This window comes from Octopus sinensis, linkage group LG9 (assembly GCF_006345805.1).
Source record: "Octopus sinensis linkage group LG9, ASM634580v1, whole genome shotgun sequence".
Classification (NCBI taxonomy): domain Eukaryota; kingdom Metazoa; phylum Mollusca; class Cephalopoda; order Octopoda; family Octopodidae; genus Octopus; species Octopus sinensis.
In genome coordinates this window covers 34,976,649-35,004,032 of record NC_043005.1, presented here as the reverse complement: position 1 = coordinate 35,004,032, position 27,384 = coordinate 34,976,649, and the positions used below count along the sequence as shown (strand labels likewise).

Below are 27,384 nucleotides of genomic sequence, written 5' to 3'. Positions count from 1 at the left end.
TGTATGTGTGTGTAGTCATAGCAGCAGTGAAGAAAGATGAGAGGGAGAAAGATGTTGGGCATGGAGCTGGGTTGGGATGGGATCAAGTGTAGGTGGCAGCAAAGGACATTTTTTGCAAACAAGAAAAACAAAAAATTACAAGGGTAAAATGGAGGAAAAATAAATAAAAAAAACATAAAATAAATAAATAACAGCTGGTTGTATCAAAGACATGGGATTGTGATTTCCATGATACAGTTGAAAGCCTTATTTTGTTTTTATTATATCATTTTAAAACAGCGTCCCAAAAAAAAAAAAAAAAAACCACTTTGTCCAGAATTAAATTTACTTAAACATTTTATTCTTCATTATTTTTTTGTTATTACTGTTCAGTAATAATATATTTTTCAAAATTTGTCAATATTTATTTTTTTGTCTTTCTATATTTTTTTTTAATTTAATGCGTTTGTTAAATTTTCCAGCCAGTGGATTTAGACAGCCAAAAAAGCCATTGTGACACCAATGCAGGACACGTGTGGAGGAGACGGGGGGCTAATATTTGGTTGTAAGGGAAAGTAGCAGGGAATGGGGTAGGTTCTTATTGATCAGCAATAGACATGACAACATAGCATTTTGACTTGAAGACTATTATCATTATTATTATTAAAATTATGTAGGCCTTACTGCAGGTTCCTGCATTTAGTAACGGCCTGAGTAATTTTCATCTTTCTCACTGATAACAGTAGAAAGAACCAAACATTTTACCGAAATTAAACAGCATTTCAAAAGAAAAGCATATTCCATCCCATACACCCCTCACTGAGAAAAATTCTCAGATCCTTCTCAGCAAAACAGGTTAGAATGGGAGGAATGAAAGGCAATGGAAATTAAAAAAAGCCTTTATTATAATAATAATTTTTTAATTGTCTCACTTGTTCACAAAGAGGTGGGGGGAAAGGGGCTTGATGAAAACAAGTGGGGAGAAATTTCATGGAGACAAACTGAGTCCATTAGCCATGTTTAAGGCGAGAAGAAAGGTGAGTAGAGTGAAAGGGCAGTTCCTTGATCTAGAACTCTAGTCTATAAGCTGAGCAACTTGTTTCGTGATCCTGTAACTGGATTGTGCAACGGCTGGCAGAAGGGGCCACATCAATCTTCAGATCAGTCAATTGGTCGCGATGTAAACCCATCCAATGTCTTAATGTTTCATTATCGTATGTTGGAATAACTGTAACTTCCAGCTCTTTGTCTTCCCAGGTTTGTTTGGCTTCCAGAAGAGCATTTAATATTTGAGGGTTTGGTGAGAGGGCACTTAGCACATAGTAACGGGCTCGAATCCTCTTGAAGAATTCAATATCACTTGATGTTGGATCACCATGGTTAGGAATATATGTCAAGTCTACATAGAATGTAGTGTGAGGGGGTAAAGGAGGAGCAGGTTTGGAGGCTGGAGAAGTACGGCTCCCACTAGTGGTAGAAGTCGGACGTTTGGTTGTTGACAGTTTGGTCTTTGATTCCGTTTTTGAAACACTGGTTGTAGTCTTGATATCTTTAACTGCTGTGGAAGATAAAGGACGTGATTTTGTCAAAGGTTTCCTCTCAGCAGTTGCTGAAGATGATCTTTTATCCAAGCTAGTAGCCGAAGTCTTTGGTTTACTCTTCAGATCTGCATCCCCATTGGCCAACCTCTTCTCAGGCTTGCTGCTTGCTGCAGTCTTTCGTTCTGTTAAAGGTTTAGATTTTCCTAAAGTTGTTGGTTTCTTAGTCTCGGTCTTTTTGTTGTCAGCTAACTTTTTGTCAGTGGTCTTCGAATCTAATTTTGAGTGAGTTGTTCTAGATTTCATTGTTGATGTTGTTGAGCTCCTTGCAGCAGTTACGCCATTTGGCTTTTTCGATTCAGGTGGTGGAGGGCTAGGGAGATTCATGGGTTTCCCCCATTCATCAGCAGGTTCAAATGGTTTAGCATCAGCATTAAAGCCTTCAAAATTAGCAGCTTGTCCTCCCATATAAGAAACATTCCCTTGTTGACCAAAAGGATCAAAAGATTGATTACTTGGAGAAAATGGTGGTGCCAGTGGTGACAAGTTGCTGGTATTCAAGCCAAATGCGGCAGCTGATTGTTCAGACAACTGTTTAGATGAACCACAAGATTCATCAATATCTTTTTCATCATCAGGTGTACCACCATCAATAGAGTCAGTATCATCTCTATCTTCCAATTCTTTTTCAGCAGTTAACCCATCTTCACTAGAGAACTCACCACTGTGAGATTGATGTACATCCACAGGTTGTTCCATTGTTTTGGCTTCACCCTCATGTTGAGGAGTCTCATCCTTTTCAAAAGCTGCTGGTATTGAAGATGCATCATCTTTAGCACCAGTCATGTGTTCTACTGCTGCTGCAACATGATCTTGTTGCTCTTCAAAGTGTTGGCCTTCAGGACTTCTTTCTTTTTCATCCCAGTCCATTGCCATTTCATTAGTTTCAGGTTGGGAAGCCACTTCAGAAGAATCTTCATCTTCCTCATCATCAATTTGGTCTTCATGTATTTGCTTGTCTGCTTCATCACACTGGTCAAGGGCTGTACCACTATCAGACTGATGCATACTACCTTTCGGACCATGGTTCTCCTTGTCTTCATCTTTTTCATGAAATTCCATTTGTGAGGCAGCACCAAAGTCTTGTTCAGCCTCATAACCCTCAGGACTGTAACGTTCATCAAGTTCCTCAGTCTCACGATGCATCTCTTCGTGATTACTCTCTGGACTGATTCGATCTGACAAATGGTCATCAGATGTACTTTCTTGTTCTTCTGGACTGTCCGCCATGTCATGCTGTTCCCTGTGACCTAAGGCTTCCTCACTTGCATGTTCTCTTTCTGGGGACTCACTTCTGGCATGCTCATCCTCATACACTGGCGACTCAGCACTAGCATGTTGCCTTTCATATTCTGGAGATTCTGTGCCAGAGTGCTCTCTTTCATACTCTGGAGATTCTGTGTCAGAGTACTCCCTCTGGTACTCTGGGGTCTCTGTGCCTCTACGCTGATTTTCAAATGTTGAAGATTCAGTAGCTGTGCACTGACCTTCAAACGAAGGAGACTCAGTACCTGAGCGCTGACCTTCATATGAGGGAGATTTGGAATCAGCATGCTGACCTTCAAATGAGGGAGACTCAGTACCGTCACGTTGACCTTCAAAAGAGGGAGACTCAGTACCGTCACGCTGACCTTCAAAAGAGGGAGACTCAGTACCAGCGCGCTGACCTTCAAAAGAGGGAGACTCAGTACCAGCGCGCTGACCTTCAAAAGAGGGAGACTCAGTACCAGTGCGCTGACCTTCAAAAGAGGGAGACTCAGTACCAGCGCGCTGACCTTCAAAAGAGGGAGACTCAGTACCAGCGCGCTGACCTTCAAACGAGGGAGACTCAGTACCAGCGCGCTGACCTTCAAACGAGGGAGACTCAGTACCTGAGCGCTGACCTTCAAACGAGGGAGACTCAGTACCAGCACGCTGACCTTCAACTTCAGCATCTTGACTTTCATAATCTTGAGATTCTAGTCCAGCATCATGCTTCTGGTGTTCAGGAGAGAATCTCCCAGAAGCTGGAGAGCTGGCCTCACAACTAGGCTGATCAGATGGAAAGAGATCTTGCGGTTTCTCAGACAACAATTCTTCACATTCCGGCATTAATTGGTTCTCTTTAATCTCAGAACAATCTTCTGAGATTGAGTCATCTTTTGTTTTTTCTTCTGAAATATCATCTTGGAGATTCTGCAAAACCTCAGCCTGTGATGGCAAGGCTGGCTCCATCAAACTACCATACATAGATGTTGACATACAAGAATCCATGGGCAGTGGAGGAGAAAGTTCTCTCTCAGGACTCATTTCAACTGGAGCAGCTGTTTCTGGAGTAATCTCACTTTCAGGTAAAGTTTTAGGTTTTGGAAGAAGGTCTGCAGTTATGTCCCTTGACTCGTTTCCAGAAAACCCATGCCTTGAATCATCATATTGAATAGGCTGGCTCTCAAGGACCAAATTAGGTTCTGGTAGTGACTCTGGGTGAACTTCTTCCATTTCATCAAACCCTTTGTCTTCAGAACCAGACGATACAATCTTGTCAGCTTCAATTGCATCATCAGAACGCTGAGCATGACCCATCAGGTCATCATAAATACCCATATCCTCCATTTGTTTCATGTTTAATCTACTGCCAAGTTGGTCATCTTCAGGCTCAGCTGTAGCATCTCTCTCCACATGAGTTGGGTCTGGCAAAGGCTCAGGTGATTGGTTGTTCATGAGACAAGGTGATGTTGCATTCATTGATTGTTCAGATTCAGCTTTCATTGAAGGATGGCCAATCAGATCAAGTAAAGGATCTGAGGCAGGGCTGGAAGCAGGAGCTTCTGCAGGTGTACTGCCAAAATCTACAAGTAGATTAGAATCTTTCTGGACTAGATCAGGAGGAGATTCTTTAACCACTGCAGCTGGTTCAGAAATAGCAGGAACACCATCCAAAGGAGATTGAGCTGAAGGAGCCACTTCAGTGGGAGGCGATATTTTAGGTGAGACACTATTGCTTGATTTTGGTTTATCACTCTTTTCTTTTGCTTTGCTAGTTTTTTTATTAGTGTCATCTTTCAATCCCTTGTTGGTAGTTTTGCTAAGTGATGTCCTTGATTTCACTTCAACCTTAGCTTCACGTTTAATTGGTTCGCTCTTGCTAGCCAATGGTTTTGAAGTAGTCCTAGTAGCTTTCAATGGTGCAGATTTTTTTACTGCAGTTTTTGGGGCATTCAGATCTTTATCACAGCACTTTGGAAACTTCAACACATTTAGGGTCTTCATTTTCTCAAGACCTTCAATGATTTTGTGTTGAGGAGCATTCCCAGGGAAAAATATACGAGTAATTTTTTCTAATGGGTCAGCTGGTCGCCAGATTAAAAGTGCACATATGGACAACATGTTTGGGAGTGGACATTGAGACCCATTCACCTGAATTGATTGTTTACTCCATTGCTGATAAAATTCCTTTAATTCTTTGCTGTCTTGGACAGGATTCATGATGTACATATCCAGAGATCCATGGCCAACTTTATGATAAAGATTCACTGGATCAATCTGTGGAGAAGTTGCAGGTCGAGAACAAGAGTTAACAACTTGTCTTAATTGTCGCACATAGTCAGTAATTTTATCTCCTTCATTAGAAAGATTTATCAGTAAACTATCTGCTGATGGTTTTCCGTCCAATTCTGATTCATCTTGTGAGTTCCGGTTACCCTTTGGGGCATTGAAGTAAACATGGCCTATCTCTGGATGCACATTTTCAATGCTCTTGCGATGTAAGACTGAATTAATACCAAAAAGGTTATCAATACCCAAGTGTGTGAGCAAGAGTGCATCAATGCGGTCAAGATGACGAGTGAAATCCCAGAAACAAGCCTTTTTGTTGTAGCCACCATTTACTAATAGATTGAACCCACTAATTCCAAACAAGGCAGAGTCTCCTTGGCAACCAGGGAACACGTACAGGGTTGGTTTGCTGAATCTGATATTACCAACAACATCAGAAGATCGAAGCATTTCTTTTAGAGACCTACATTTCACATAATTGCACAGGTAGGTGCTAAATTGCAAAACACCAGTCAAATCAGAAAGTTTATCCTCGGGGTTCAAATTAATTTGAAGAACTTTGCTTCCAACCTTTGAGAGGTTTGCATTGTTCCATTCTCCAGTTGCAAAACAATGAATATTTAATATACCTTCCTCTTGTTGTTTTAAAGCATTCTCAACATCAGGATCTTTCAATGTTGCAGCAAAACTGCTAAAGGAAAACGGGGCATCTTGCAAGATCCATTCTCCAGAGCCATGCAAGACATGACCTGCATATATTAAGTGATGGTACTTAACAGGGGCTCCAAGGAAGTTTTTCAAAGACCTTTTCACAGTAGTTGATTGAGGTGCTATCAATGCTTCCACAGACAAAGTGGTAGAACTATAACGCAGCACTCTTTCACCTGCAAAAAACAAATGCAGTACAGGTAAGACAGAACAAAAGTAACTTACAAATTAAATCAGCAAAAACTTAAAAACAATATATTAAGATCATAAATTTGACAAAATACAAAAGATGACTTACACCTTCCACTCGACCCCAGTTTGTTCTCAATGAAATGTTTAGTTCAAATAAAATAGTTACTGCTTCAAAATAAGATGTTGAGACATCATTTTCATTCAAATATTAAAACAGAAGCTAAGTAAAAACCTCAAGAAAATCCCACTTTCAAACAAGAAACCAAAAAGCTACTCCCTTCCACACAAATACTAAAATGCTTAGCACTGAAGTTACCATCAACAATGAGACAATAACCTATTTGTGAAAATGACTTATCAAGATGTTGAGTAGGCAGAATTATTAGTAGACTGGGCATAATGCTTTGAGGCATTTTGTCTGCCTTTATGATCACAATTCAAATTCTGTCAAGTTGCCTTTCATCCTTTCAGGGTTGATCAAACAAGTACCAGTTGAGCACCGCGGTTGATGTAATCAACTTACCAGCTCCTAGAACATTGCTGGCCTTTGTGCCAAAATTTGAAACCATTAAGATGTTGAGCTGGCAGAATCATAAGCACGGTGGACAAAATGCTTTTATTCTTTTACTTGTTTCAGTCATTTGACTGTGGCCATGCTGGCACATCACCTTTAGTTGAACAATTCAACCCAAGGACTTATTCTTTGTAATCCTAGTACTTATTCTGTTTGTCTCTTGCTGAACTGCTAATTTACGAGGACGTAAACACACTAACTTTGGTTGTCAAGCAATGGTGGGGGTACAATCACACATACGTAAGTAATGGGCTTCTTTCAGTTTCTGTTAACCAAATCCACTCACGAGGCTTTGGTTGACCCGGAGGTACAATAGAAGACACTTGCCCAAGGTGCCATGCAGCAGGACTGAACCCGGAGTGATGTTTCTTCTGATTTTACATTGAGATCGAATTCTGCCAAGGCCAACCTGGACTTTCAGGGTAAATAAAATGAAGTACATGTACTAGGGTTGATGTAATTGACACCCCTCACTCAAAATTGCTGACCTTAGGTTAAATTTAGAAGAAATAATTCTTAGTCAATGTTGAACCGTCCAACCCATGCCAACATGGAAAACGGACATTAAATGATGATGACGATAGAAAATTTAATCAACATATCTTTGTAAGTGCATTGTCAGAATATGGTCATATTACAGGCAAAATTTCAACAAATTATGTTCATATTCCAAAGAACAGTACTATAAAACCTATTGAATCATTATGAAGCAGCTGATTAATTTTGAAAAGTAGGATCACTCTTAGTTGTCTAAATGACTACCTATGTACCTGCCTTAATAAGTTCTACTTTCTACCAGGGCTCAACTGGGCTATACCACAACTATAAACATTTTAACTCCTATATGAAAAGTAATTGCTGATATGAAAAAAATCATTTCAGAAAAATAATGACATCAAATAAGCAAAACAACTCACTTGGAATAATCATGACAACAATTTTAAAACAATGACAATGTTTAATAGAGAGACAATTATTTTAAAATATAAAAATTTGTAATATTGGTAGCTTGGAAATGAGTATGATGGCAATAATAACAATGAAAATGACACCGATAATAAGAGAGAGAAAAGCAAGCGAATAGAATGAAACAAGGAATACCTAAATGTTGATTTCTTGATGAGGTTTAAAGTCATTTGTTCTGAATCAATAGTGATTTGTTGATACTTTTTTTTAAATGGCATCAAGAATAATAACAGTATCCAAGATTTCAAGACTGGTGGCAGGAAGTTATCCTCATGGATAACTTTTTTAATTCCACAGTTATGTATGCCCATAGAAAGCTAAAGTCAATACGAATGTGGTTTGGAATCTAAACACAGTACTGTAAGACTAATTCTCAGCTAATGTGCTTCACATTATCAAGAATAACTCCTTTATGGTACTTTATAGACTATTAGGTAATTCATTAAACTTAAGTCCTTAAAATGAGGACCACACACCCTTTCTTTGAATCTAATTGATACAATAATTTTCGTAGAGAAATTTTTTTTTTTTTACAGTTCAACTCACACCAAGATAAAAACTGCTTTAATCTCACCCAGAATGATAATCAAAATGAAATTCTATTCAATACATATACTCAATATTAGTCTCATCTTCAGTCAAGGGGGTCAGTGAAACATGGCACAATCCTCTGGCTCAACAAGCTCCTGTCAAACCGTCTTAGAATTATAGTTTATATGTAAATGAGAGGAGTTAAGTCAGCTCAAACTGAGCCAACCAATGTTACTTGATAATTTAGTTAACTCAAAATTTGTGATGCCACTTACTAGCTTTTATATTGTTCTCTAATTAAGGCCTTTTAGCACTCTTCTAATCTAGTCACATATATTACAATCATGAGCCAATTAATGTTCACTTTCAGAACTGCATGACAAAGGTTGAACAAGGTACCAATAATTGTAGAAGAGTAAAAAAATCAAGCAGTAAGATTCCATGAGACTGAATGATGACAATGATAGGGATGTAAAAACTGAATGACTGATAAATTGTTGAATAGCATGCAAATGTTCTAAACTCCTGAAGGTGAGAGCCTATCATTAGTAAAAAAATAACATGGAAGGGGTGGGGTGGGGGGTAAAATAAGGAACCTTTCTTGGGTGACAAAGTTGTTAAGTACAGAAGTTGAATTACATTCATCATGACCAGCCAGGATCTCCCATTTCCCCAGTTCAACTCTGCATTACATCTCTTTGTACAGTTAGATTTTAGTATTAGAAAAATATGCTCTTTCAACATTCCTATGTTGCTTTGATGACAAGTATATATATTATTGCAAATTTAATTGATTTTCTTTTCAGTATTTCAGGGAATATGGTGAAGTCTATGATTGAGGATGATCAGAATCATCTCCAACTTGCTGAAAATGAATCAAAACTGACTCCTTTTCCTGCTGTATAATTCTTTTTGACTTTTGATGTTGTCTGAATAATAGGTTGGCATTTGTTTTATTATGCAAGATGGAGCCTGCTTGAACATTTCCCCTGGTACTTTGTCTTAGAATTTAACTTTGTAGATAAACAAGGTTCTTTCTCTATGCCAACCATCACCATGATCATTTATTGTCTGTATGCTGGATAATTTGATAGGAGCTTGCAAGCCAGAGAACTGCAAACTCCAAAGTCTGTTTTGCTAACCATAGAGTATACCAGTTACTTTTCATGTGGCACTGGCATTAGCAAGATCACCAAGTAACTTTGCAAGTAGCTTTATGCCAGGGGATGAGATGTTAAAATACAATAGAACAGTGACAGGCATGTAAAATTTAAAATATGAACAACCAAACATGATTTTTCCTTCTAACCCTAGTTGTTGATGCACTGACATTTCTTACATGAACACAGTTTAAGGAAATCTGTAGCTGATAAAAAAAAAAAATTAAATTGAAAACCCACATGTCAAAGTCCAGGTTTAGGATCTAAACAGATTTCCACAAAAATCAGATTTATTCACATAATTACCTTTCATTTTTTGTTTGTTTTTTTCTCCTAAATCTGATGCGAATTTCTATAGCAACCATTTGAAAGATGCACAACATATACACAAAACGCACCAGACTAATAGATACATGGCTGTAGAAATTTGTGGCTTTTTTGTTTTTAAAAGAGGACAAATAATAGGGTACAATGGAAGCAAAACCAAATTTGAAAGCAGTAATTGAACTTTTGAGGAACTGAAAAAACTGAGTTCATTTAATTACAGAAAGATCAGATTTACAACAGAGGAATAAACTTAAAAGAATTTATCTTTTAAAATAGAATAAGAATCAAAGAAGAGATAAGAAAAGGGGAATGTTCCAGAATATGAGACTTTATCCATTGTCTTCAACATACAACAAACTAAATTTCAGGATATATTATTACATGAATATTTCATTTTTGATACAATATGGCACCTTTAAAAAAGTTGATATATTTCAAACAAGGCATTTTATGCTTTTTGATACTGATTTAGATTAGCTCACTATGGTTATAGGCACAAACATGGCTATTTGGTTGAGATAGCTGCTTCCAAACCATGTAGTTTCAGGTTCAATCCCCCTATGTGATCTTAGGTAAGTGTCTACAATAGCCCTAAGGCCAATCAAAGCCAAGAGTGGATTTGGTTGACGAAAACTGAAAGAGGCTCGTGTCTCCTTATCTTCACATCATATAATGGTTGAAAAAGACTTGTCACTGTCATTCATTTCCACAAAAACATGTTTGGTGATGCAGTGATATTATCTTGCTTGGAAACATCTGAAGGCTGGTGACAGGAAGGGTATCTGGCCATAAAAAATCTAGCTCAAACTCCATCTGACCCATACAAAGAAAAGTGGAAGTTATAAAATTCACACTATTTTATATTTGATTTTTAACTGCAAAACCTGGGGGTTTACTGATACATAAGTAAATATAGTGTGAGTATACACACACACACACAATGTTTTGGAAAAGTTTTCTTCAAGAACACATCTATTCACTTTTACTGAGATGACTGAAAATGTGTACACGTTGAGCTACCTGGCCACAATATATTTTTGCCAGTAACTAAGAGTTTAAATATAAAGCGACCAAGATGATATCTCAGTACCAAACAGGCTAATGCAATTGTAAATGCAGATGAATGTTTAGTACTTTTGTCAACCAGAATGGTTTCTTTCAATATAGATTAAAATTTTTATATCATTACTGATTCTCCTATGGATCAAACCTCTACTGTAACACTATGGTAGTTCTTATAATATATTTGTATCTGATGAGGAGTAAAAGCTCCTTCCTCCGTTTATTGTAAACAGAGTGCAGCAGTTCTCTGAATTAATTTTCAAATTACTCTTCAATTTAATCTTATTTTAGTATCTACTAATCAATATTCAACTCCATTTTCTGCAGGTCGATGCCTGTAAGGATTAATGGAATCAAAAGGAACATGTGTTGAGGAGAGAAGATTTGATAAAGAAATGGGTACTAGATTTTGGTAATGAGACAATAAAAACTAAAAGGGATTGTAAGATGCTAGCTAGTTTGGAGGTACAGCATCATTAGTGGCAAATTGATTTCCAACAATGGCACAAGGTCACCAAACTGGGGTGGGTATAATAAACTTACCCCAGTACTTTACCAGTACTATATTTTTTTTCAACCCAAGAGAAATGGAAACAGGACTTCAACAGTATTTGAACTCAGATGGCAGGTGGCTAAAACTAAAGTACTTTTGTTTCACAATTTAACCCTTTTGATACTAACTTAAGACCACAAGATTCTATAATACAAACTTCCTATTTTAAAGTGATTTAAATTAAAATCTTTCATTACAATTTCATGTTAATTAGTTGTTCCAAACATCAGTTCAATAATGATGTTATTTAACCAAATTCTTCATTACTCTCAATTGATTAAAACAAAGGCAGCAGTGTATTTCAGAAATATAACAAAGGGTTAATAATTTCACTATGGTTGTATGCAAACTCCTGAAATGAGTGTGAGGACTGTACGAAGTGTACAAAGGAATAGCATCTTTTAAGCGATTTCCAGAAGCTTTGTGTATAGTAGATGTTACCTCCCACCTTCACTCAGACCATTACTCCAATATGTGGTACATTTGTGCTTTGTAAAGGGTCAGCAGATGTTTGAGCAGAATTTGTGGGCTTAAAAAGAAAGACCTAGTCTTTCAGAAGCCATCATAGCATCGTTATCAAACATATGATCAACGTGAAAGATATACATTTGTAGCAACTTCAAGGTAGGCTGTTTTTTAGAGATGTTTTCCTTGATGTATATCATGACTGTTGAAAGCAAGCATGTGTACACACACACATTCAATATATTACAACACTAGCAGCGCTTGTGTTGTAAACATTACTGACCACATACACAATATCATAGATTCCATTCCCATTGGAATGGGATTGGAGACAAGTTGTTGCATTTGTCTATGTATGACTTGCAGTAAATCAGTGAACAAACAAAATGCATACATTGCACATGTGTGGCCAATAAAGTGTGTATGTACACACACACACACGAGGATATTTTGAAGCTGTTTGTGAAAGTAATGCAAGTGTATGGATGAAACCTATATATGAAAGGCCAAGGAGCAAAGGATACCTCTACCAGAATGAAATTAATAGCTAGTATTTAGTAGATGAAGAATGTGAGTGACATGACTGAATTGAGGAATATCAGAGTTAATGGAATGTGGATGAAGAGGAAACTGCCACAAAGGAAAGCAGGAGAGAGGAGTCGAAAGGCTACTTTTCTAGTAGATTCTTGTGCTATGCAGCAAATAGGTTTGTTGATATAAAACAAAAACCACAACAGTTTTTTTCTGAAGTAGTTAATGAGAAATCACAAATGTGATTGCAAATAAAAAATACCCAATACATTTGCTCAACAAGAATGATAAAGGAGGTATCATTTATGAGCATATATCATTGAAATACAGCATTTGTGGGAAGTTGATGGACAACAGTGATAGCAGTAGATCTTGAGTTATATAGCTAGAGAAATAATAAATGAAGTGTTTATCCAAGAAAGGAATGCAGTAAGATTGGTTACTCAACTAGACACATGGTTAGAGGTGTTACCACAGAAACTGTGTGCAAGATAGCCCAGCAGGTAGGGCCTTGAGAAAAGTGAATATGGGAGGAATTTTCAGGTGTTTATCGCGCAAAGTGAAAATGGAGGCAAAGCGGGCAGCAACTGTGATGGAATTATTGACAGAAGCATATATAATTATGAGTTTGAGAAATGGTAAACAGAATTAGGTAAAGACTGTAGAAAACAAGAAAGCCTAACTGTAGTTTGGGGAGGGAGAGAGAAAGGTTTGAAATGAGGATATATTTTGGTTTTTCTAGTCATATAACAAGACATTATGGTGGCATAATACTCCACCTTGCTGGAAGCAGAATCAATGTTCTTAGATTGTATAGCAGCAGCACACTTTCTCTTTTAGTATTAATGTCTTGGAAGTAACTGAACTTAGCTAAATTCTAGCAAGTCCTCAGCTATCCAGTCATTGGTCATATCACTTCATGTGTTTAGTTGTTTAGTTACTATGTGATTATGCATGTTAAATATGTTTCTGAAAATTTTCCCCAGATTCCTAAACTACTAACACTATGAAGGGAGATGGGGGTGAGGAAGGAACATTGGATGAATTTTCTCCAGATTGTAATTATTTCCCCTCTTTAATGAAATGCCTCATTTCATTAAATGAATAATAAGCCACAAGTCATGTCATGCTGATAATTTTGAAAAATAATGAAATAATGCCATATGATTACCACCTACTAGAAATTTTAAGAACTTTGTAATTAAAAAAAAAAAAGAATTCTATGCAACTTTTCTCTTATAATCCCTTAATTTGAAATTCAAATTTCTAATCCCTGTTAGGGTGGTGAGCTGGCAGAATTGTAAGTACACTGGACAAAATGCTTAGCAGTATTTCTTTTGGCTTTACACACTGAGTTCAAATACTGCTGATGTCAACTTGACCGTTCATTCTTTTGGAGTTGATAAAATAAGTACCAGTTGAGCACTGAAGTTGATGTAATTGACTTCCCCACCCATTTCAGGCTCTGGTGCTTATAGTAGAAAGAATTATTATTAGCATCAATGTATCATTAGTAAAAACTGGGTCTTTCTAGTCACTTAAATCACATGTCTGGTTATAATATTAATCCACTTTAGTGCTTCTTTAGCTAATAGGTTTTGCAGATTGAGAAGTTTTATTTTGCTGCCAGAATAAAAAGACACTGTCAGTGAGAAGTATCAATGATTTCAAGTAACCAATGATAAAGTCTAAGACTTTATGTCTTAAATCCAAAGGAGGAATGAACCAAAATTAAAAGTAAATTTCAACAGCCTTGTGTTTGTTTGTATGTCAGTATGCAAGTATCAGCTTGTTTCTGATGTCTTGCAATGCTGACAGGTATTGGTGGGAAGAGAAAGAGTCAAAGACAGATCTAAATCAACTATGGAATATGGGAGAGAAAAGTGACACATTTAACAGAGGGGTGAAAAGATGAATTAAGACCTACTGGCAGCATGCAAAATACAGTAAGTATCTGACTAAGCTTACCTGCATTGGGGGGTCCAAAAGAGTTGACTGTTAAGGAAGGAAAACAAAAAAATATTCTACTTGTTTTTCTTAGAGCATAGTTGGATTACATTTTGAAAATAGCAACCAATCTTGAGAAAGGTACCATGTCAGCAAGAGTTTACATGTCAATAAGGGTTTAGATAAGCATTTTAGTATTAAACTGAGTAGTTTATAAAGATGCTCAAAAATTGTTAAACTCCAAGTAAGTTTCATTATATTTAGGTAATTCTCTGCAAAGCATTTTAACAAATTGAGTAGTTTTATGAAGATAGTCAAAAATCTGTAAACTTGAAATTGATTCCATTATATTAAGATAATCCTCTGAGCTAAATTGTCTCCATTGGAATCTCTATGCCTAAAAGATGGATAAATTATTAGTAAATCTATTAGAATGGCACCAACAACACATTTCAATTACTTAGTGTGTTATGGTTCTGACTATCTTATGTAATTTTTTATATTTTAAGTCTTTTTTTTTTAATGTATCAGAGTTAAAGAGTTTGAAAATCTGGATATTTGTACAAATAGTCTTAGAGAAAGAAACGAAGAATAGAAAAAAGGGGGAATTTTATTACATTCATTTTGCTTCATGTTTTACAGCAAGATGCTCATTCCATGGAGCAAGTTCTACCATTCAATCAAGTGAATCTGTAGTAGACAGAGTTAGGTACCTTGCTCAAAATGGTCCAAAATAACAGCCAAGATTCAAATTTATACTTGGTCAATCACCTGGTAACTTCACCTCATAGCCATCATACCTCAAATGTGTGTGTGTGTGTGTGTGTGTGTGTGTGTGTGTGTATTTCAAAAGTTGGAAAAGGCTGTAGGATTCAGCAAATTTAAATAGAACAAGCTTGTTCTAAGATTGGAATCATATTTGTATGCATTTAGTCTTGCTGTAAAATTAAACAATGGTAAGATATTGATTGTGCGTGAGCTTGGAACAAGACTAAATACGTACTGATGACTAAACATTTATAGCCAATGCTATCTTGGTTATTCTAGTAATTCTAAAGAGAGGTAACTAGTTTTATATATCAGTATATCCTTGTGTAAAACATATACACCACACCTTTATAAACTTAATATTGTGGTGTCAATGCCAACCAATCTGAGATCACCTTTGGTCCTACCATACAAAACTAATTTTATAAGATATTTTAATGAAAATCTCCAGTCATAGCTTTATTTAAACTGTTTTAGAAATATAACTTGACAAGTGACTTAAATACAGCTATTTTACTAAATCCTTATAAAATTTTGATTGTTTCCAAAGTTAATTGAACACAGCCAATGCATTCCATTAGAAATTTGGTAAGGAAAGTTTTAGCACCAAGCTAAGTTTAAATCAAGTCTAAAAAGACATAAAAAGCAAATAACAGAATGCTTTTGAATATAAGAAATTTTCATTAGAAATTAAAAAAAGGAAAAAAAACCAATGAGAAAAGCTATCAAACTGATTAGTTTTGATATTAAAATGTCTAGTTTTTAAATGCTATTGAATTAAAACAAGAGTGCAGTGAGAAAGACCAACTTGCTTTTAGTAATATAAAAGTTAGTATATCTCAAAATGAGTTGACAACAGTTAATTGTGATTTCCATTAAATTCTATTGTAAACAAACCAAAAACTAGCAACAAAAAAAGAATTCATCCTTCATAAAGCCAAAGAATTAAATTCTTGATACTAACCATAAGGACCTTCTTCACCCAAAGCACCTTTGTTGGCAATCTGAGAGACTTCCTCGTTTATGTCTACTCCAGCGGCTTCCACATCCCAAGTGCGAAATCCTGGAAACAGAAAAGGTTATAAAAATTAGTATTTCTATGAAAACACAGAAGAAATATGGCATATCATACAAACTATAACATTGGCAGACATAAAATAAAGAATATAATAGAACTAGAGTAGTTCACTGGGCAGTATTATGATTAATCATTTGTGAATATTTGAAAAATAATGTATAGTAGAGGAGCTAGAATAAACAAATTCTAATGATGAAAGATTGTACTAAATACAAAAAATATTGCAGTTTTTCCTTTTGATGAGAAAAATGTAATAAAGCCCTTAAAACAGAACTAAACTAGAGTACAATATTTTATGACTAGAGGTAAAAGTAATGCCTGTGATCTCTTTGCAGGGTCTTGAAAAGTAGTGGCAGTAGAGGCAGAAAGGTAATTCGATATGGTAGAAAGCAACACATCAGGATATCTTTAAAACTAGGTCAACAGAGCCCAACATTCAAAAGGCTTCCACACAGTTTCCACCATCTAGAAATAATTTACACACACTAAAAGTAACCTCAGCAGAATTTGAAGTGTTGGTACAGGTTCAATATGACTTCTCACATCTAAACACACATGAAATACTTATTTCATAAAGCATCAAAAATGTTCGTCTTTTTTAATCTTAAATTCTTTAGACATGGAAATAAAGAAAAACAAATTTAGATTTTAGTACATGTATCTTCAATCATGACTGGCCATGCTAGGGTACCACCTGGAAGGGTTTAAAGGAACAAAACTTCAGTACTTATTCTAGTGGTCTCTTCTGACAAATCATTAAGTTATGGGGATGTAAACAAACATCAGTTGTTGAGCAGTGATGGGGGAGAAACACACTTCTATGGTTTCATCTACCAAATTCACTCACAAAACATTAGCTATCATTATCATCGTTTAACATCCGCTTTCCATGCTAGCATGGGTTGGACAATTTGACTGAGGTCTGGTGAACCAGACTCCAATCAGAAGGCTATAATAGAAATTTGCCCAAGGTGCCATGCAATAGAACTGAACCCCAAATCACGATTGCAAAATGAGTTTAAGCACACAGCCGTGCCTGTGCAATACATTTCTAAAGTCTTGTTCACATTGCCTTTGTGATTCATTATTATTATAATACAAAAATAAAGACATACACAAAAGGCTGGAAGTGTTTAATCCTCTGTCCATGAGTCAACTTCTCATAAACCAGAAAATATGTGTGACAGGAAAATCGTGAAACATTCACCTTTATACTTATTCAATTACCACTCCCAAAATCTGGGAAGATATTTACAGCTATAGTTGTACCAGTAAGAAAGTAAGAAATACCATATAAAATAATATTGGCTTCAAATTTTTGGCACAAGGACAGCAATTTTGGAGAAGACTAGTTGATTACAACAATCCCAGTACTTAAATATGCTTTGACTATGAAAGGATGAACAGTGACATTGACTGTTAGGATTTGAACTCAGAAGAAAAGAGCTGAAAGAGATGCCACTAAGCATTTTGTTCAATGTGTTAATGATTTTGTTATTGCATTGCCCTTAATGGTTCTAAGTTCTTGCTTGAGGCCAGAAAACTTAGGGAGGTGATTATATCGACACCAGTGTTCAACTGGTATTTTGACCCCAAAAGGATAAAGTAAAGTTGACCTCAGTAGCATTTGAACTCAGAATGGAAGAAATACTGCAAAGCATTTTGTCTGAGGTGGTAATGATTCAACTAGCTTGCTACCATAATAGTAATAATCTTATTGTACACACTGTTCACGTGCTGAGAAGTTGCTTGAGTGAATGACAATTTGTATTAAGGTTTCAATGAGAAATTAAAGTTAACAGGAAATGTTGAAAGGTTTTAATTTAGAACACTAAACAAAATTTATGTAGAACCAAGGATGGTTTCATAGAGGTCAGTATCAAAAAAGAGACCTTCACTGAACTTAAAGTTGTTTGGTAGTAACGCAATTCTCATTAAACTAAATGAATTTGGTTTTTCAATGATAGTACCTAAGTAGTTAAAGTGTTACTTTTGTACATTAAATTGGGATTAAAGCATAAAGTAGAACAAATGCAAACAGCAAAAAAATTCTTTGAAACCAACATGATTTAATGTAATTTTCTGCCAGTTTACACCAAAAATCAAATGAGACTGCTATTAGCAAACTTCATACAAAACCCTCAAAGTTATCATTGGAGGATCATGCTACACCAAACATAATTGCAGAGCCTTGTATTCTTAAATCACAGTTGCCAGTTCAAGTATGAGAGTACTTGTGGAAACATGTCCAGATGAAAGCAGTGTCTGGAACTGCTTCAAAGAATTTATCAAAACAAGCTTTCGTGTACTGAGGGTGTTTTTGTTATCTGCTTCTGGGAACAAACAGAAACAAAGCTGTATGACTAAAAGAAATTGATGCCAAGACCTTTGCACATAGTTTTGAGAGCTGCAGGAAGGATTTTTCCAAAGAGCAAACTTGAAAAGCTACAGATTTTAACCCAAGTATTCACATGACTGGTTTACAGTATAATATAAGTAGTATATTCCCTTCCTCTCTACCAGAGAGGGAACATGAAATGTTTGTTGCACTCAGAAAAATTTACAGAAAGTAATCTTTGCAGTTGCGACTTTCCATTCCTAATCAATGATTTTTCTTCTTTAAATTACATTTTAATTACAACTACATGAGGAATTATAAAGAAAATATTACCGATATTATTGAAAAAGAGATGAAATTGAAAATATAAAATAACCAAAGCAAATTTAAAAGGGTCTACAATATCAAAAGTTAAATTTGTGTGCATGTTGACTTAAAATATTTTTATCTTTATCAATAATATATCAGATATTTACATTGCAGAGCATTAGTTAAATTGAATAATTAGATAGGAACAGCAGGTATGCTGTTACATAGACGTTTGAGTAAACCTTTAAAATATAAATACTTCCCTAATCTTATCACTCCTTGAAAACCATATTTTCTTACCAGATTCCTTTGACAGAATTCATAAAAAGTTATGACTTGGCAAAATGCCAATGAATTTAAATAAGGAATTTTGAAGTTGGTCCAGGTGTTAAAGACTGATAAAGCTATAATGGTATTTGGGGAATCAAAGGAAATCTACTCATTCAAGAATCTTTGTTCCAAATCCACCCAAAATTCCAGACAAGAATTTTTAATGGCTTTTAGATAAGAGGAAAAAAATGTTCCCTTTAGTTAAGGGAGCTACATCACAAAAGTAACTCCCTTAGTGAAACATACTGCAGTTTGCCTCTCTTGAACAAGATAAATTAAAAACAAGAATGTCAGGAAGGGGTAGATTGATAGCTCAGATGGGTGTTAGTTTTCTTCCTTCTGCCTTTTCTCATCAGATAGCTGTGTGTGTGTGTGTATACCACACTTAGAACTAACATAAGTTTACATTAATACAAACACCATCAATCAAAGCTTCAATACAAATTTTTAAAAAAGCTTTCTAATTTAGGCATAAGGCGAGCAATTTTGAAGATAAGGAGCAAGTCAATAATATATTCTATTTTGAATACCAGAATGATGGAAACTGAAATTAACCTCGATGGAAACTGAAATTAACCTCAATGGTATTTGAGTTCAGCATGTAAAGGGCCAGAACAAATACTGTGAAGCACAATATCTGATGCTCTAACAATTCTATCTTCTTACTCTAAAATCAATTTAAAATAGACATGACTTGGTCATGAAGATAGCCAGGGTAAGTCCACAGGGTACAACTAAATTATTGCACCTGTAGATGGGATACTTGTCATGCCTAAACTAAGGAATAATCTCCCCTACTTTTCTTAACCAGAATTGACCATTAATCCATTCTTTTTCCTCTTCATAAGATTACAGATGCAATTCTAACATCTTGGCTCATTGTTAGCACCAACCTGAGGACAAAGCACTGAATGCAGTGAGAATTTTAATTAAGTATGTTATCATTTGATAACATAACAGACCTACTGAAGATTATACTGTAGCCTTGCCCTCATAGGTCCCCTTTAGCTGAATTAGCTGATATAACAATGAGGTACTTCCTAAGTCAACAAATCTTTTCAAACCTTTAACTGCTGGAGTGTTACAGATATTTAGTATTGTTTTCAACACCCATTTTCTAAGCTTGCACAGGTTGAACAAAATTAATAGAAACAGATTTTCTAAGACCAGATGCCCTTCCTGTCACCAACACTTCTTTCCAAGTAAGGTAATATCTTCCTATGGCTAGACATTACCACAGAAAACTGGGAACCAACAACACTGCATGTATGATGGTGATCGTGTCACTGTCTCCTTGTTTTCAGATGATAGTTGTAGACAAACACGCATGCATACACAAATATATACTACCGGCTGTTTTTAGTTTCTGTCTATCAAAGTCACTCGCAGGGATTTGGAGCTATAGTAGGAAACACTTGTCCATGATGCTATGCAGTGGAGTAAATCTGAAACAATGTAGTTGAGAAAAACTTCTCAACTCGACAGCCATACCTGTGCCCATACCTATATTTTAGATTTAGGTAAAAGTATAATTTTTGTTTTCTATAACATGATAGAGCAGGGAGATTTTTTTTCTCTAGTTTACTATGCGTCACTCCAATTAGTCACTCTCAACATTTTAGAAATAAGTGAAATTTCCCCTCAAATTTTACACAGACTTCAAACAAGCCGCATTTGATAATTGAGGCCCAGACAGACTGTTTTTAATTAAAATGAGATGGCCACCACTAGAAGAAACCTTTGATCAAATGTCTGCTCGACCAGGAGTATGTTGGTGTAAGACTAAAGTCATTACCAAAGTAGAGTTACTCAAAACAGAATTCAGTTATATTTTCAGAGACTATTTTAGAATGGAAAACTTTAGCAATAAAAGATTTAAAAAAAAAAAAAAGAAAAAAAAAGTCAGTTATATATTTCTAAAAGAGATACAAGTCGAAAATAAAACAGTCCTTTAAATGCAGACATACATCGTCATGCCAACTAAATCTGGCAATTTCTGAGCCTAGTTGCATGTCTGTATATGTACATAGATGTAAATGGTAAAGTTGCACAAAAATTATAAATATATGTGGGTGGGGGGTTCAAGGATCTAGCAAATCCCTGCTATATATATATTTTATAGTCAAAATTAACGTACATACACATATGTACCGAGCACATAATTTTAACTACCCAATTCGGCTCCATTAGACGCAAACCAAAACGTATAAAAAAAAACGGGAAGGGTAATAGGGGAAGGAGTAGGAAAGAAAGGGAGAAAAAAAGGGGGAAGTAGGAAAGAGAATAGAAATAAGAGAAAAATAGGGGAGTCAGACAAAGAATAAAAGGGAGAAAAGGGAGCAGAAAGGGATGAAAGGAGAAAGAAAAAAAGGGGAAAACCAACTAACCAATCTCTGCCAGTATCAGATTCACATATATCAAGGACCCATGAGAACCCCGAAAGTTGCCATAAATGTACAATAGTTAGCAACCAGGCTAAGAGTATACAAGGTTAATTGTAGCTAAAATATCTGCCCCCGCCCTTACATCTCTCTCCTGCAGTAGAAGTCAACTATAAGAAATAAGTGAAGCATTATTCAAGAAGCCAATTATAAAGAGAAATAGTCAGATTCGACGTTTATTCCCACTTTTACAGAAACAAAAGCAGGGAGGAAAAAAAATTGATAATTATGCATAAGCAATAAAAAATACTTTTAAAAATTGTATGTTTAACATACATTGCGTCTATTATTCCCGCCAGCTTGTAACGAACAGACACTACCTCTATATATATATATATATATTTAATATGAGGGTGCCACTCATTCACACAGCAGTGCGGTAAACCGGTATGTGTGTGTTGTATGTCTAACATAGTACTTCCATTACCACCGCCGCCAGCCATAATTGATTATTCAGATTACAGTCTAACACACTCACATACGCATAGAGGTAGTAAACAACTCCATTTCTCCTCCTCTAATATTTTCTGTGTAAAAGTTATCACTTTCAGACCAAGATACTGTGCTACTACGCTAAAAAGAATGTACAACCAGCCAGTTCTAACAAGATGAAGGAGGCAGGCACACATCGGTGTGTCACTGGTATGAATTATATTAGCTAGGTAAACTATAATATTTCTTCTGTAGAGTTGTAATGTGGCTGGTCTGTCAATTTCATTCGCCACACAAACCAGCCAGAATACAACAGACCAACGGAAGAAGCCTCTACGTGGCTGCTAGAAATAGCAGCTGAATTTCACCATGAATCACTCGACCATTATAAAGGAACACATTAGATAATGTTATTTCACGTTCGTCTATAAAGATAGGATGAACACGGCCTAGGGTTACAGACTTGCTCGATCAGAGCTTACCTACAGTATGTAGCAAGCACCAACATACAAACCATTGTGGGACGATTTTTTTTCTATCTACAGGAAATTTAATTTAATAAACGATTTGACACTGCGGGTTCACTATATGAAAATACCAGCTGTACTGTATATTTAACCATTAAACACACACACACTACCAATGTAGTAGTTGAACTGGTGAAATTCGCAAAATCTGGAAGCTGGACAAAATTTTAAAGCCAACCAATCAATTGAGTGAATAGTATTCAGGTTCATCACCCTCATATGCAGACTCTGGAAAACTCTAGAATAGCTAATCCTTAATATAGTTAACCCATGCATTCCCTTCAAATCCCAATAAGGATTCAGACCATTACCAACCAATTCATTTACCCACAAACCTAACACAGAAGGTACAAGATGGCGTTAGATGAATCATTCTAACAACTACCAACACCAGCCAAGCTTTCAATTCCTCACTATCCATAAAAAAAAGACCATATGGCTAGTAAACTATCAGGCTGCCAAGCTTATATAATGAATAATGCTTCTAGAACTTGCAATTTCCCCAGGATGAAAATTCCACAGGGATTTGTTCACCCATCCATTTTTTTCAGCCTGTAACCACATGACTTTTCCACACCACAAAATAGATAGCCTTATCTACAGAGAATGGCACTCACCATTCTACAAACTCAGCTGTACAACTATTTTAACCCTATATAAATTACCTCAAAACTTGGGTCCAAAACAACACAAAGTGAACAACTATGACCAACCATCACATCAAACAATACACAAACCACTTATACAACAATACCACAGCCAACAAAAATTCAATCTTTGTATGAACATACAATCCCTGTCAACACATTTGAAGAAAGGAAAATTAAGTGTAGAAATAATATATTGGATCTGTCATGACATTTATGAATCTTGGTCAGAACCCAATCTCTCCACAACTAACTACAACACTAAGAATCCAAACAGTGCAATAAACAAACTTTTATATAGACCACAATCTTTAAAAGACATTGAAAAGGTGCAGTTTCTTGCTACAGCAAGTTTCACTACTTACAGTCCCTGTTATTACATGGAAATCCACTTCCAAACACCAAGTCACACACACAACATAAACTTAGTACTACAATGACATTCTGCTATCCAGCTTCAACATTTTTAAAAGAAAAATAGACGCAAAAAACAGTTGCAACATCAACAGCCTCACTGGTCTTGAACATTGTCCAAAGATGTGACATCAGAATCTTTGGGAATGTAATAATATGGCTGGACAGTAGTGTGTAAATATGTCCAGATTGTCACAGTCAAAATATGGACTATAGACAGAGACATGACCAGAGTGATTGTATGGCTGATGACTTGCAGGCTACAAGACTGTGGGATCAGGATTTATCTGGGGTTGCATAACTCTTAAAACATCCGAAGGAACTAGTTTATAACAGTCAACATTTGGTTCATCCACCATCCACCATTACAGATTACATCATATGAAGGCAGAAAACAGCAGTCATAACACATGCATATCTAACTGACAACAATCAATATTAGGTAAGTAACAACATAAGCCAAATCAATAAAAGGCAATATTCCAGCATCAATTTTATTGATTTGATTGAAACAAATTAAAGAAACCAATGACAACTGATCTAACAGTCCTGTGGCCCCATCTCCCTAATTACACTATATCCATCTGTGAGAAACTACTGCATGCTGCAGCAATAAATCAGTCATATAGAGTGCAACAATGTGCCAATTAGGAACATATTGCACTATGTCCACCAACATTAGCAGTGGCCACAGAGGAATCAGACAAAGCAAAGTAGAACAGAATATGACAGTTGTTCCTCTATAAATATTCCTCAAACACAATATTTTAGATTAGCCAGACTGGATATTGCAACTATTTCTGTTTCTATTTTGTTGACTAAAACAAACTGAAGAACTAATGAACTTTAATGTCTGACCCACTAATTAACAAGATGCAAGAGCAGTATATCGATTTCTTCATTTACTGAAAAAAAAAAGTTAGAACTTATAAATTTTTTTTATCAATGATGGTGATGTGCAGAGATAACCAAAAGCATGAAAATGAATTACTGTTAAAATCAATATATTTGTATGAAGGTCAATTATCAACTGCGACAAAAATGTACTCTTCCCTACTTTCAGCTATGAAGACAATGTGATACAGACGTGCGTGTGTGTGTGTGTGATTTGAATTTCTATGAAATAAATACATGATTGAACCAGTTAAGATTATTGATGTGAACATATACATGAAATGAAACAGATAAAGTCAATAATGAATTCAATCGGTCACTGCACAAATATACAGACATGCATACACCTTTCAATATACAATACATCTAGTGCTTCACACACACACACTGAAATTTGAAGAGCAAAAATCAACTCCCCATCATTCTAGTATTGACTGCCGATAGTTATCAATGATTGAAGGGGAAAAATATCCCAAAAGATTCTGTATATTTAATAGAAATACAACAGGGTCTCATATGTAAAATATAGTAGGCCGAAAAACTCCCTCTGGGCAATAAAATCAATTGAATTCGGATTGGAGTATATCTGATTAAAGATTGAAACCTTGTCCACTGCTTTCAGTTATCTTCAGAGGCCAGATCCTACATACTGTATTGTAGACAATAGATCGTAGGGACCAACAATTTTAATCAACTGACCATCCTGTAGTTATCCCCTTGCTTTTTAGATTTTAAAACAGTTTTTGCTTACTAACTGCAAGGATAATCTCGATTGCTCAAAATCTTTCAACTCACAATTCCATATTTCCTTCACAACCACAGTGGAAGTGAAGTAGGATTGCCATTATGTCAATGAAGTTATTTGTAGTCGACAACATAATTAACAGCCACAGAGAGGAAATCACTAAAATTGGATGAGGTCATTGCTGCTGGTAAATTGCTTGCTCCACTTAGGAAATAGAAAAACAATAACTGGAGAGTATAGTCATTCAGTAAAAGGGCAGGGCTAATATCATTGACATTATTTTGAGCTGACGAAACTGTAGCCCAGCCCAATACTCCACAGGTTTTAAAATAGAGAATGCAACAGAAAAACATCCAATATTTTACACAGCTATTGATGAGGCACTAGTGAAGTAAGCCGGATGATAACAGTATTTTCATGTAGCTCATGTTTTGAGCCCCCCACCCCCCAGTATGCACCACAATTTGGACTGGTACATAGTGTTTTTGTTGTTAAAATGCTTATCATGACTAGTGAATCTGGAGGTGTTTTTGTTGCACCTTGTATCTTGTGAATTTAAATTACACCTCACTTCTGCTCTTCCTATCATGTTGATTAACCCCCAATAAAAAGAGTTGATTCATCCAACTGTATTTTTTTCCCCCCTAAAATTGGCCAGCTACTCAGTCAAAAGAACTATTGGTAGGCAAGTATGTTAAGTACCATAGTATGATAGGAAGTTGCTAGTGAATTAAAGAGCAGCTTTCAACTTCCAGTTTTACTTATGCTTACAAAGTGCCATATATGCAACAACTTTTCACTTACATTTCAATTAAGGACTAAGAAAGATAGTTCTGACAAACAGACATTAAAATGCAGCAGTAAAACCAAAATCAATGGAGATTTTTCAGTTGCTTGACTTGCTGACAATAGAAGCCATATCTAAAGCCACACTGAACAATGGAACAAATGGAATGTCTGATCACAAATTTGTCCAACCAGGCTTGATCTTGGGCTAAACAATGAAGTCCACATGATGGTGAGGATTTGGGGCCTATATTGCTCACGGTCTTAAAAAAGAGTATCAAACTACTAAAATGGGTCTATAAATTGCTCAAACAGCTGGAAATCATAGTAAAAATCCCTCAATAGTCATGAAAAATCCTAGAAACAGTGTGATTGGAAGATGGCTTTACACTAGCATATGGTGTGATATTTTAAAATGCTGTTATATGTCTGGTGTGATGACATGTTAAATGACGAAAGAAAAATCAAGAAAATATGACACTGCATGTGGTGTGTAATTAAATAAATAAGTTTATAATTTCATTAAATTATAGTAAATGTGATTTCACCTTAAATTTGGCTAAAATTGTATTAGTGTCTTTAGAGCGTGGCACAGTCTTCTGGCTTGTTGGGTCCTGCCAAACTGACCTGCAGTTGCCAGAATGGAAAATGGACATTTAAATAATAATTCATTATCATTTAGACTTAATCATCCAGTTGCACATGACAACCTGGTTGATTTACCAGAGTCCAACCACTTTGTTGCAAGTATTCAGATCTTTGGTTTGAGAATAACTCGCAATCTGATTTATTCCCCCAATTTATACCACCAGTGTTGGAGGTAGAGCAATACGTCTGTAGACAATGGCCCTTCCTCTTCAAACAAAATGTAGATAGATAAAAAATGGCAACAATTAATGATCTAGTGTGGTAAGAATGAAATATAAAATACACATGCTTTTAAGAGGTGGACTGTACTCGTAGAATAGCAGTAAGCTGTAACTCCGGTTGTACTCTATAGATTTCTACACTAAATGCATTATTGAAACATTGAACAAAAATCCTAATGAAAGAAAATTTCTTCTCATAAATGTACACAAACTTCAGAAACAAGATATTGAAAGAATGTTCCTAACATTGTTTTACTTTCCATAATCCCATTATAACAGCACTTAGGCAACAATCAATTTAACAGCTAAAATCTGTTATTTAACTAGCCACTAACTTACTGCGAGTGGGTGGGTGTATTTACAAAGTCTGGCTGCGTAAATACATATATTTAGCTTTAAATATATGGCTACAAAAACCTTCAGTTTATATTAAGCCATTCATACTTTGTAGGAACTTGTCAAATGACTAAAGAGAAAAGATATGATCAGAGATAAAGAGGAATGAACTTAGGTTTTTGTTAACTTCAGATATTAGAGAGTGAGCATCCAATAACTTGTTTCCCTTGAATGATGGCAGCAAGGTTAAGAGAGAGAAATGTTTAAACGATATTGTAGGTATACTTATGGTAGGCTCTCTCATTTGTAATACAGTAATAAACTTTGATCATGTATGTAATTA

The 27,384-nt window shown here is 35.7% G+C and overlaps 1 protein-coding gene across 7 annotated transcripts in view; it reads right to left on the bottom strand.

Annotated features, from left to right (window-relative positions):
• Positions 1-358: 358 nt before the first annotated feature.
• The window catches only part of LOC115215514 (microtubule-associated protein futsch), a 54,673-nt gene continuing 27,647 nt past the window's right edge, over positions 359-27,384 (bottom strand). Inside the window, exons 2-5 of one of the 7 annotated variants that reach the window (XM_036505894.1) lie at positions 15,860-15,958; positions 14,149-14,175; positions 3,161-5,995; positions 359-3,088 (exon numbers count right to left, since the gene is read on the bottom strand). In XM_036505894.1, coding sequence (XP_036361787.1) covers positions 1,047-3,088; positions 3,161-5,995; positions 14,149-14,175; positions 15,860-15,958 — 5,003 coding nt within the window. In that variant the 3' untranslated portion in view covers positions 359-1,046. Of the gene's footprint in view, positions 5,996-14,148; positions 14,176-15,859; positions 15,959-27,384 lie in introns of all 7 variants that reach the window. The other 6 variants (XM_036505895.1, XM_036505892.1, XM_036505896.1 and 3 more) reach the window with 6 other exon arrangements.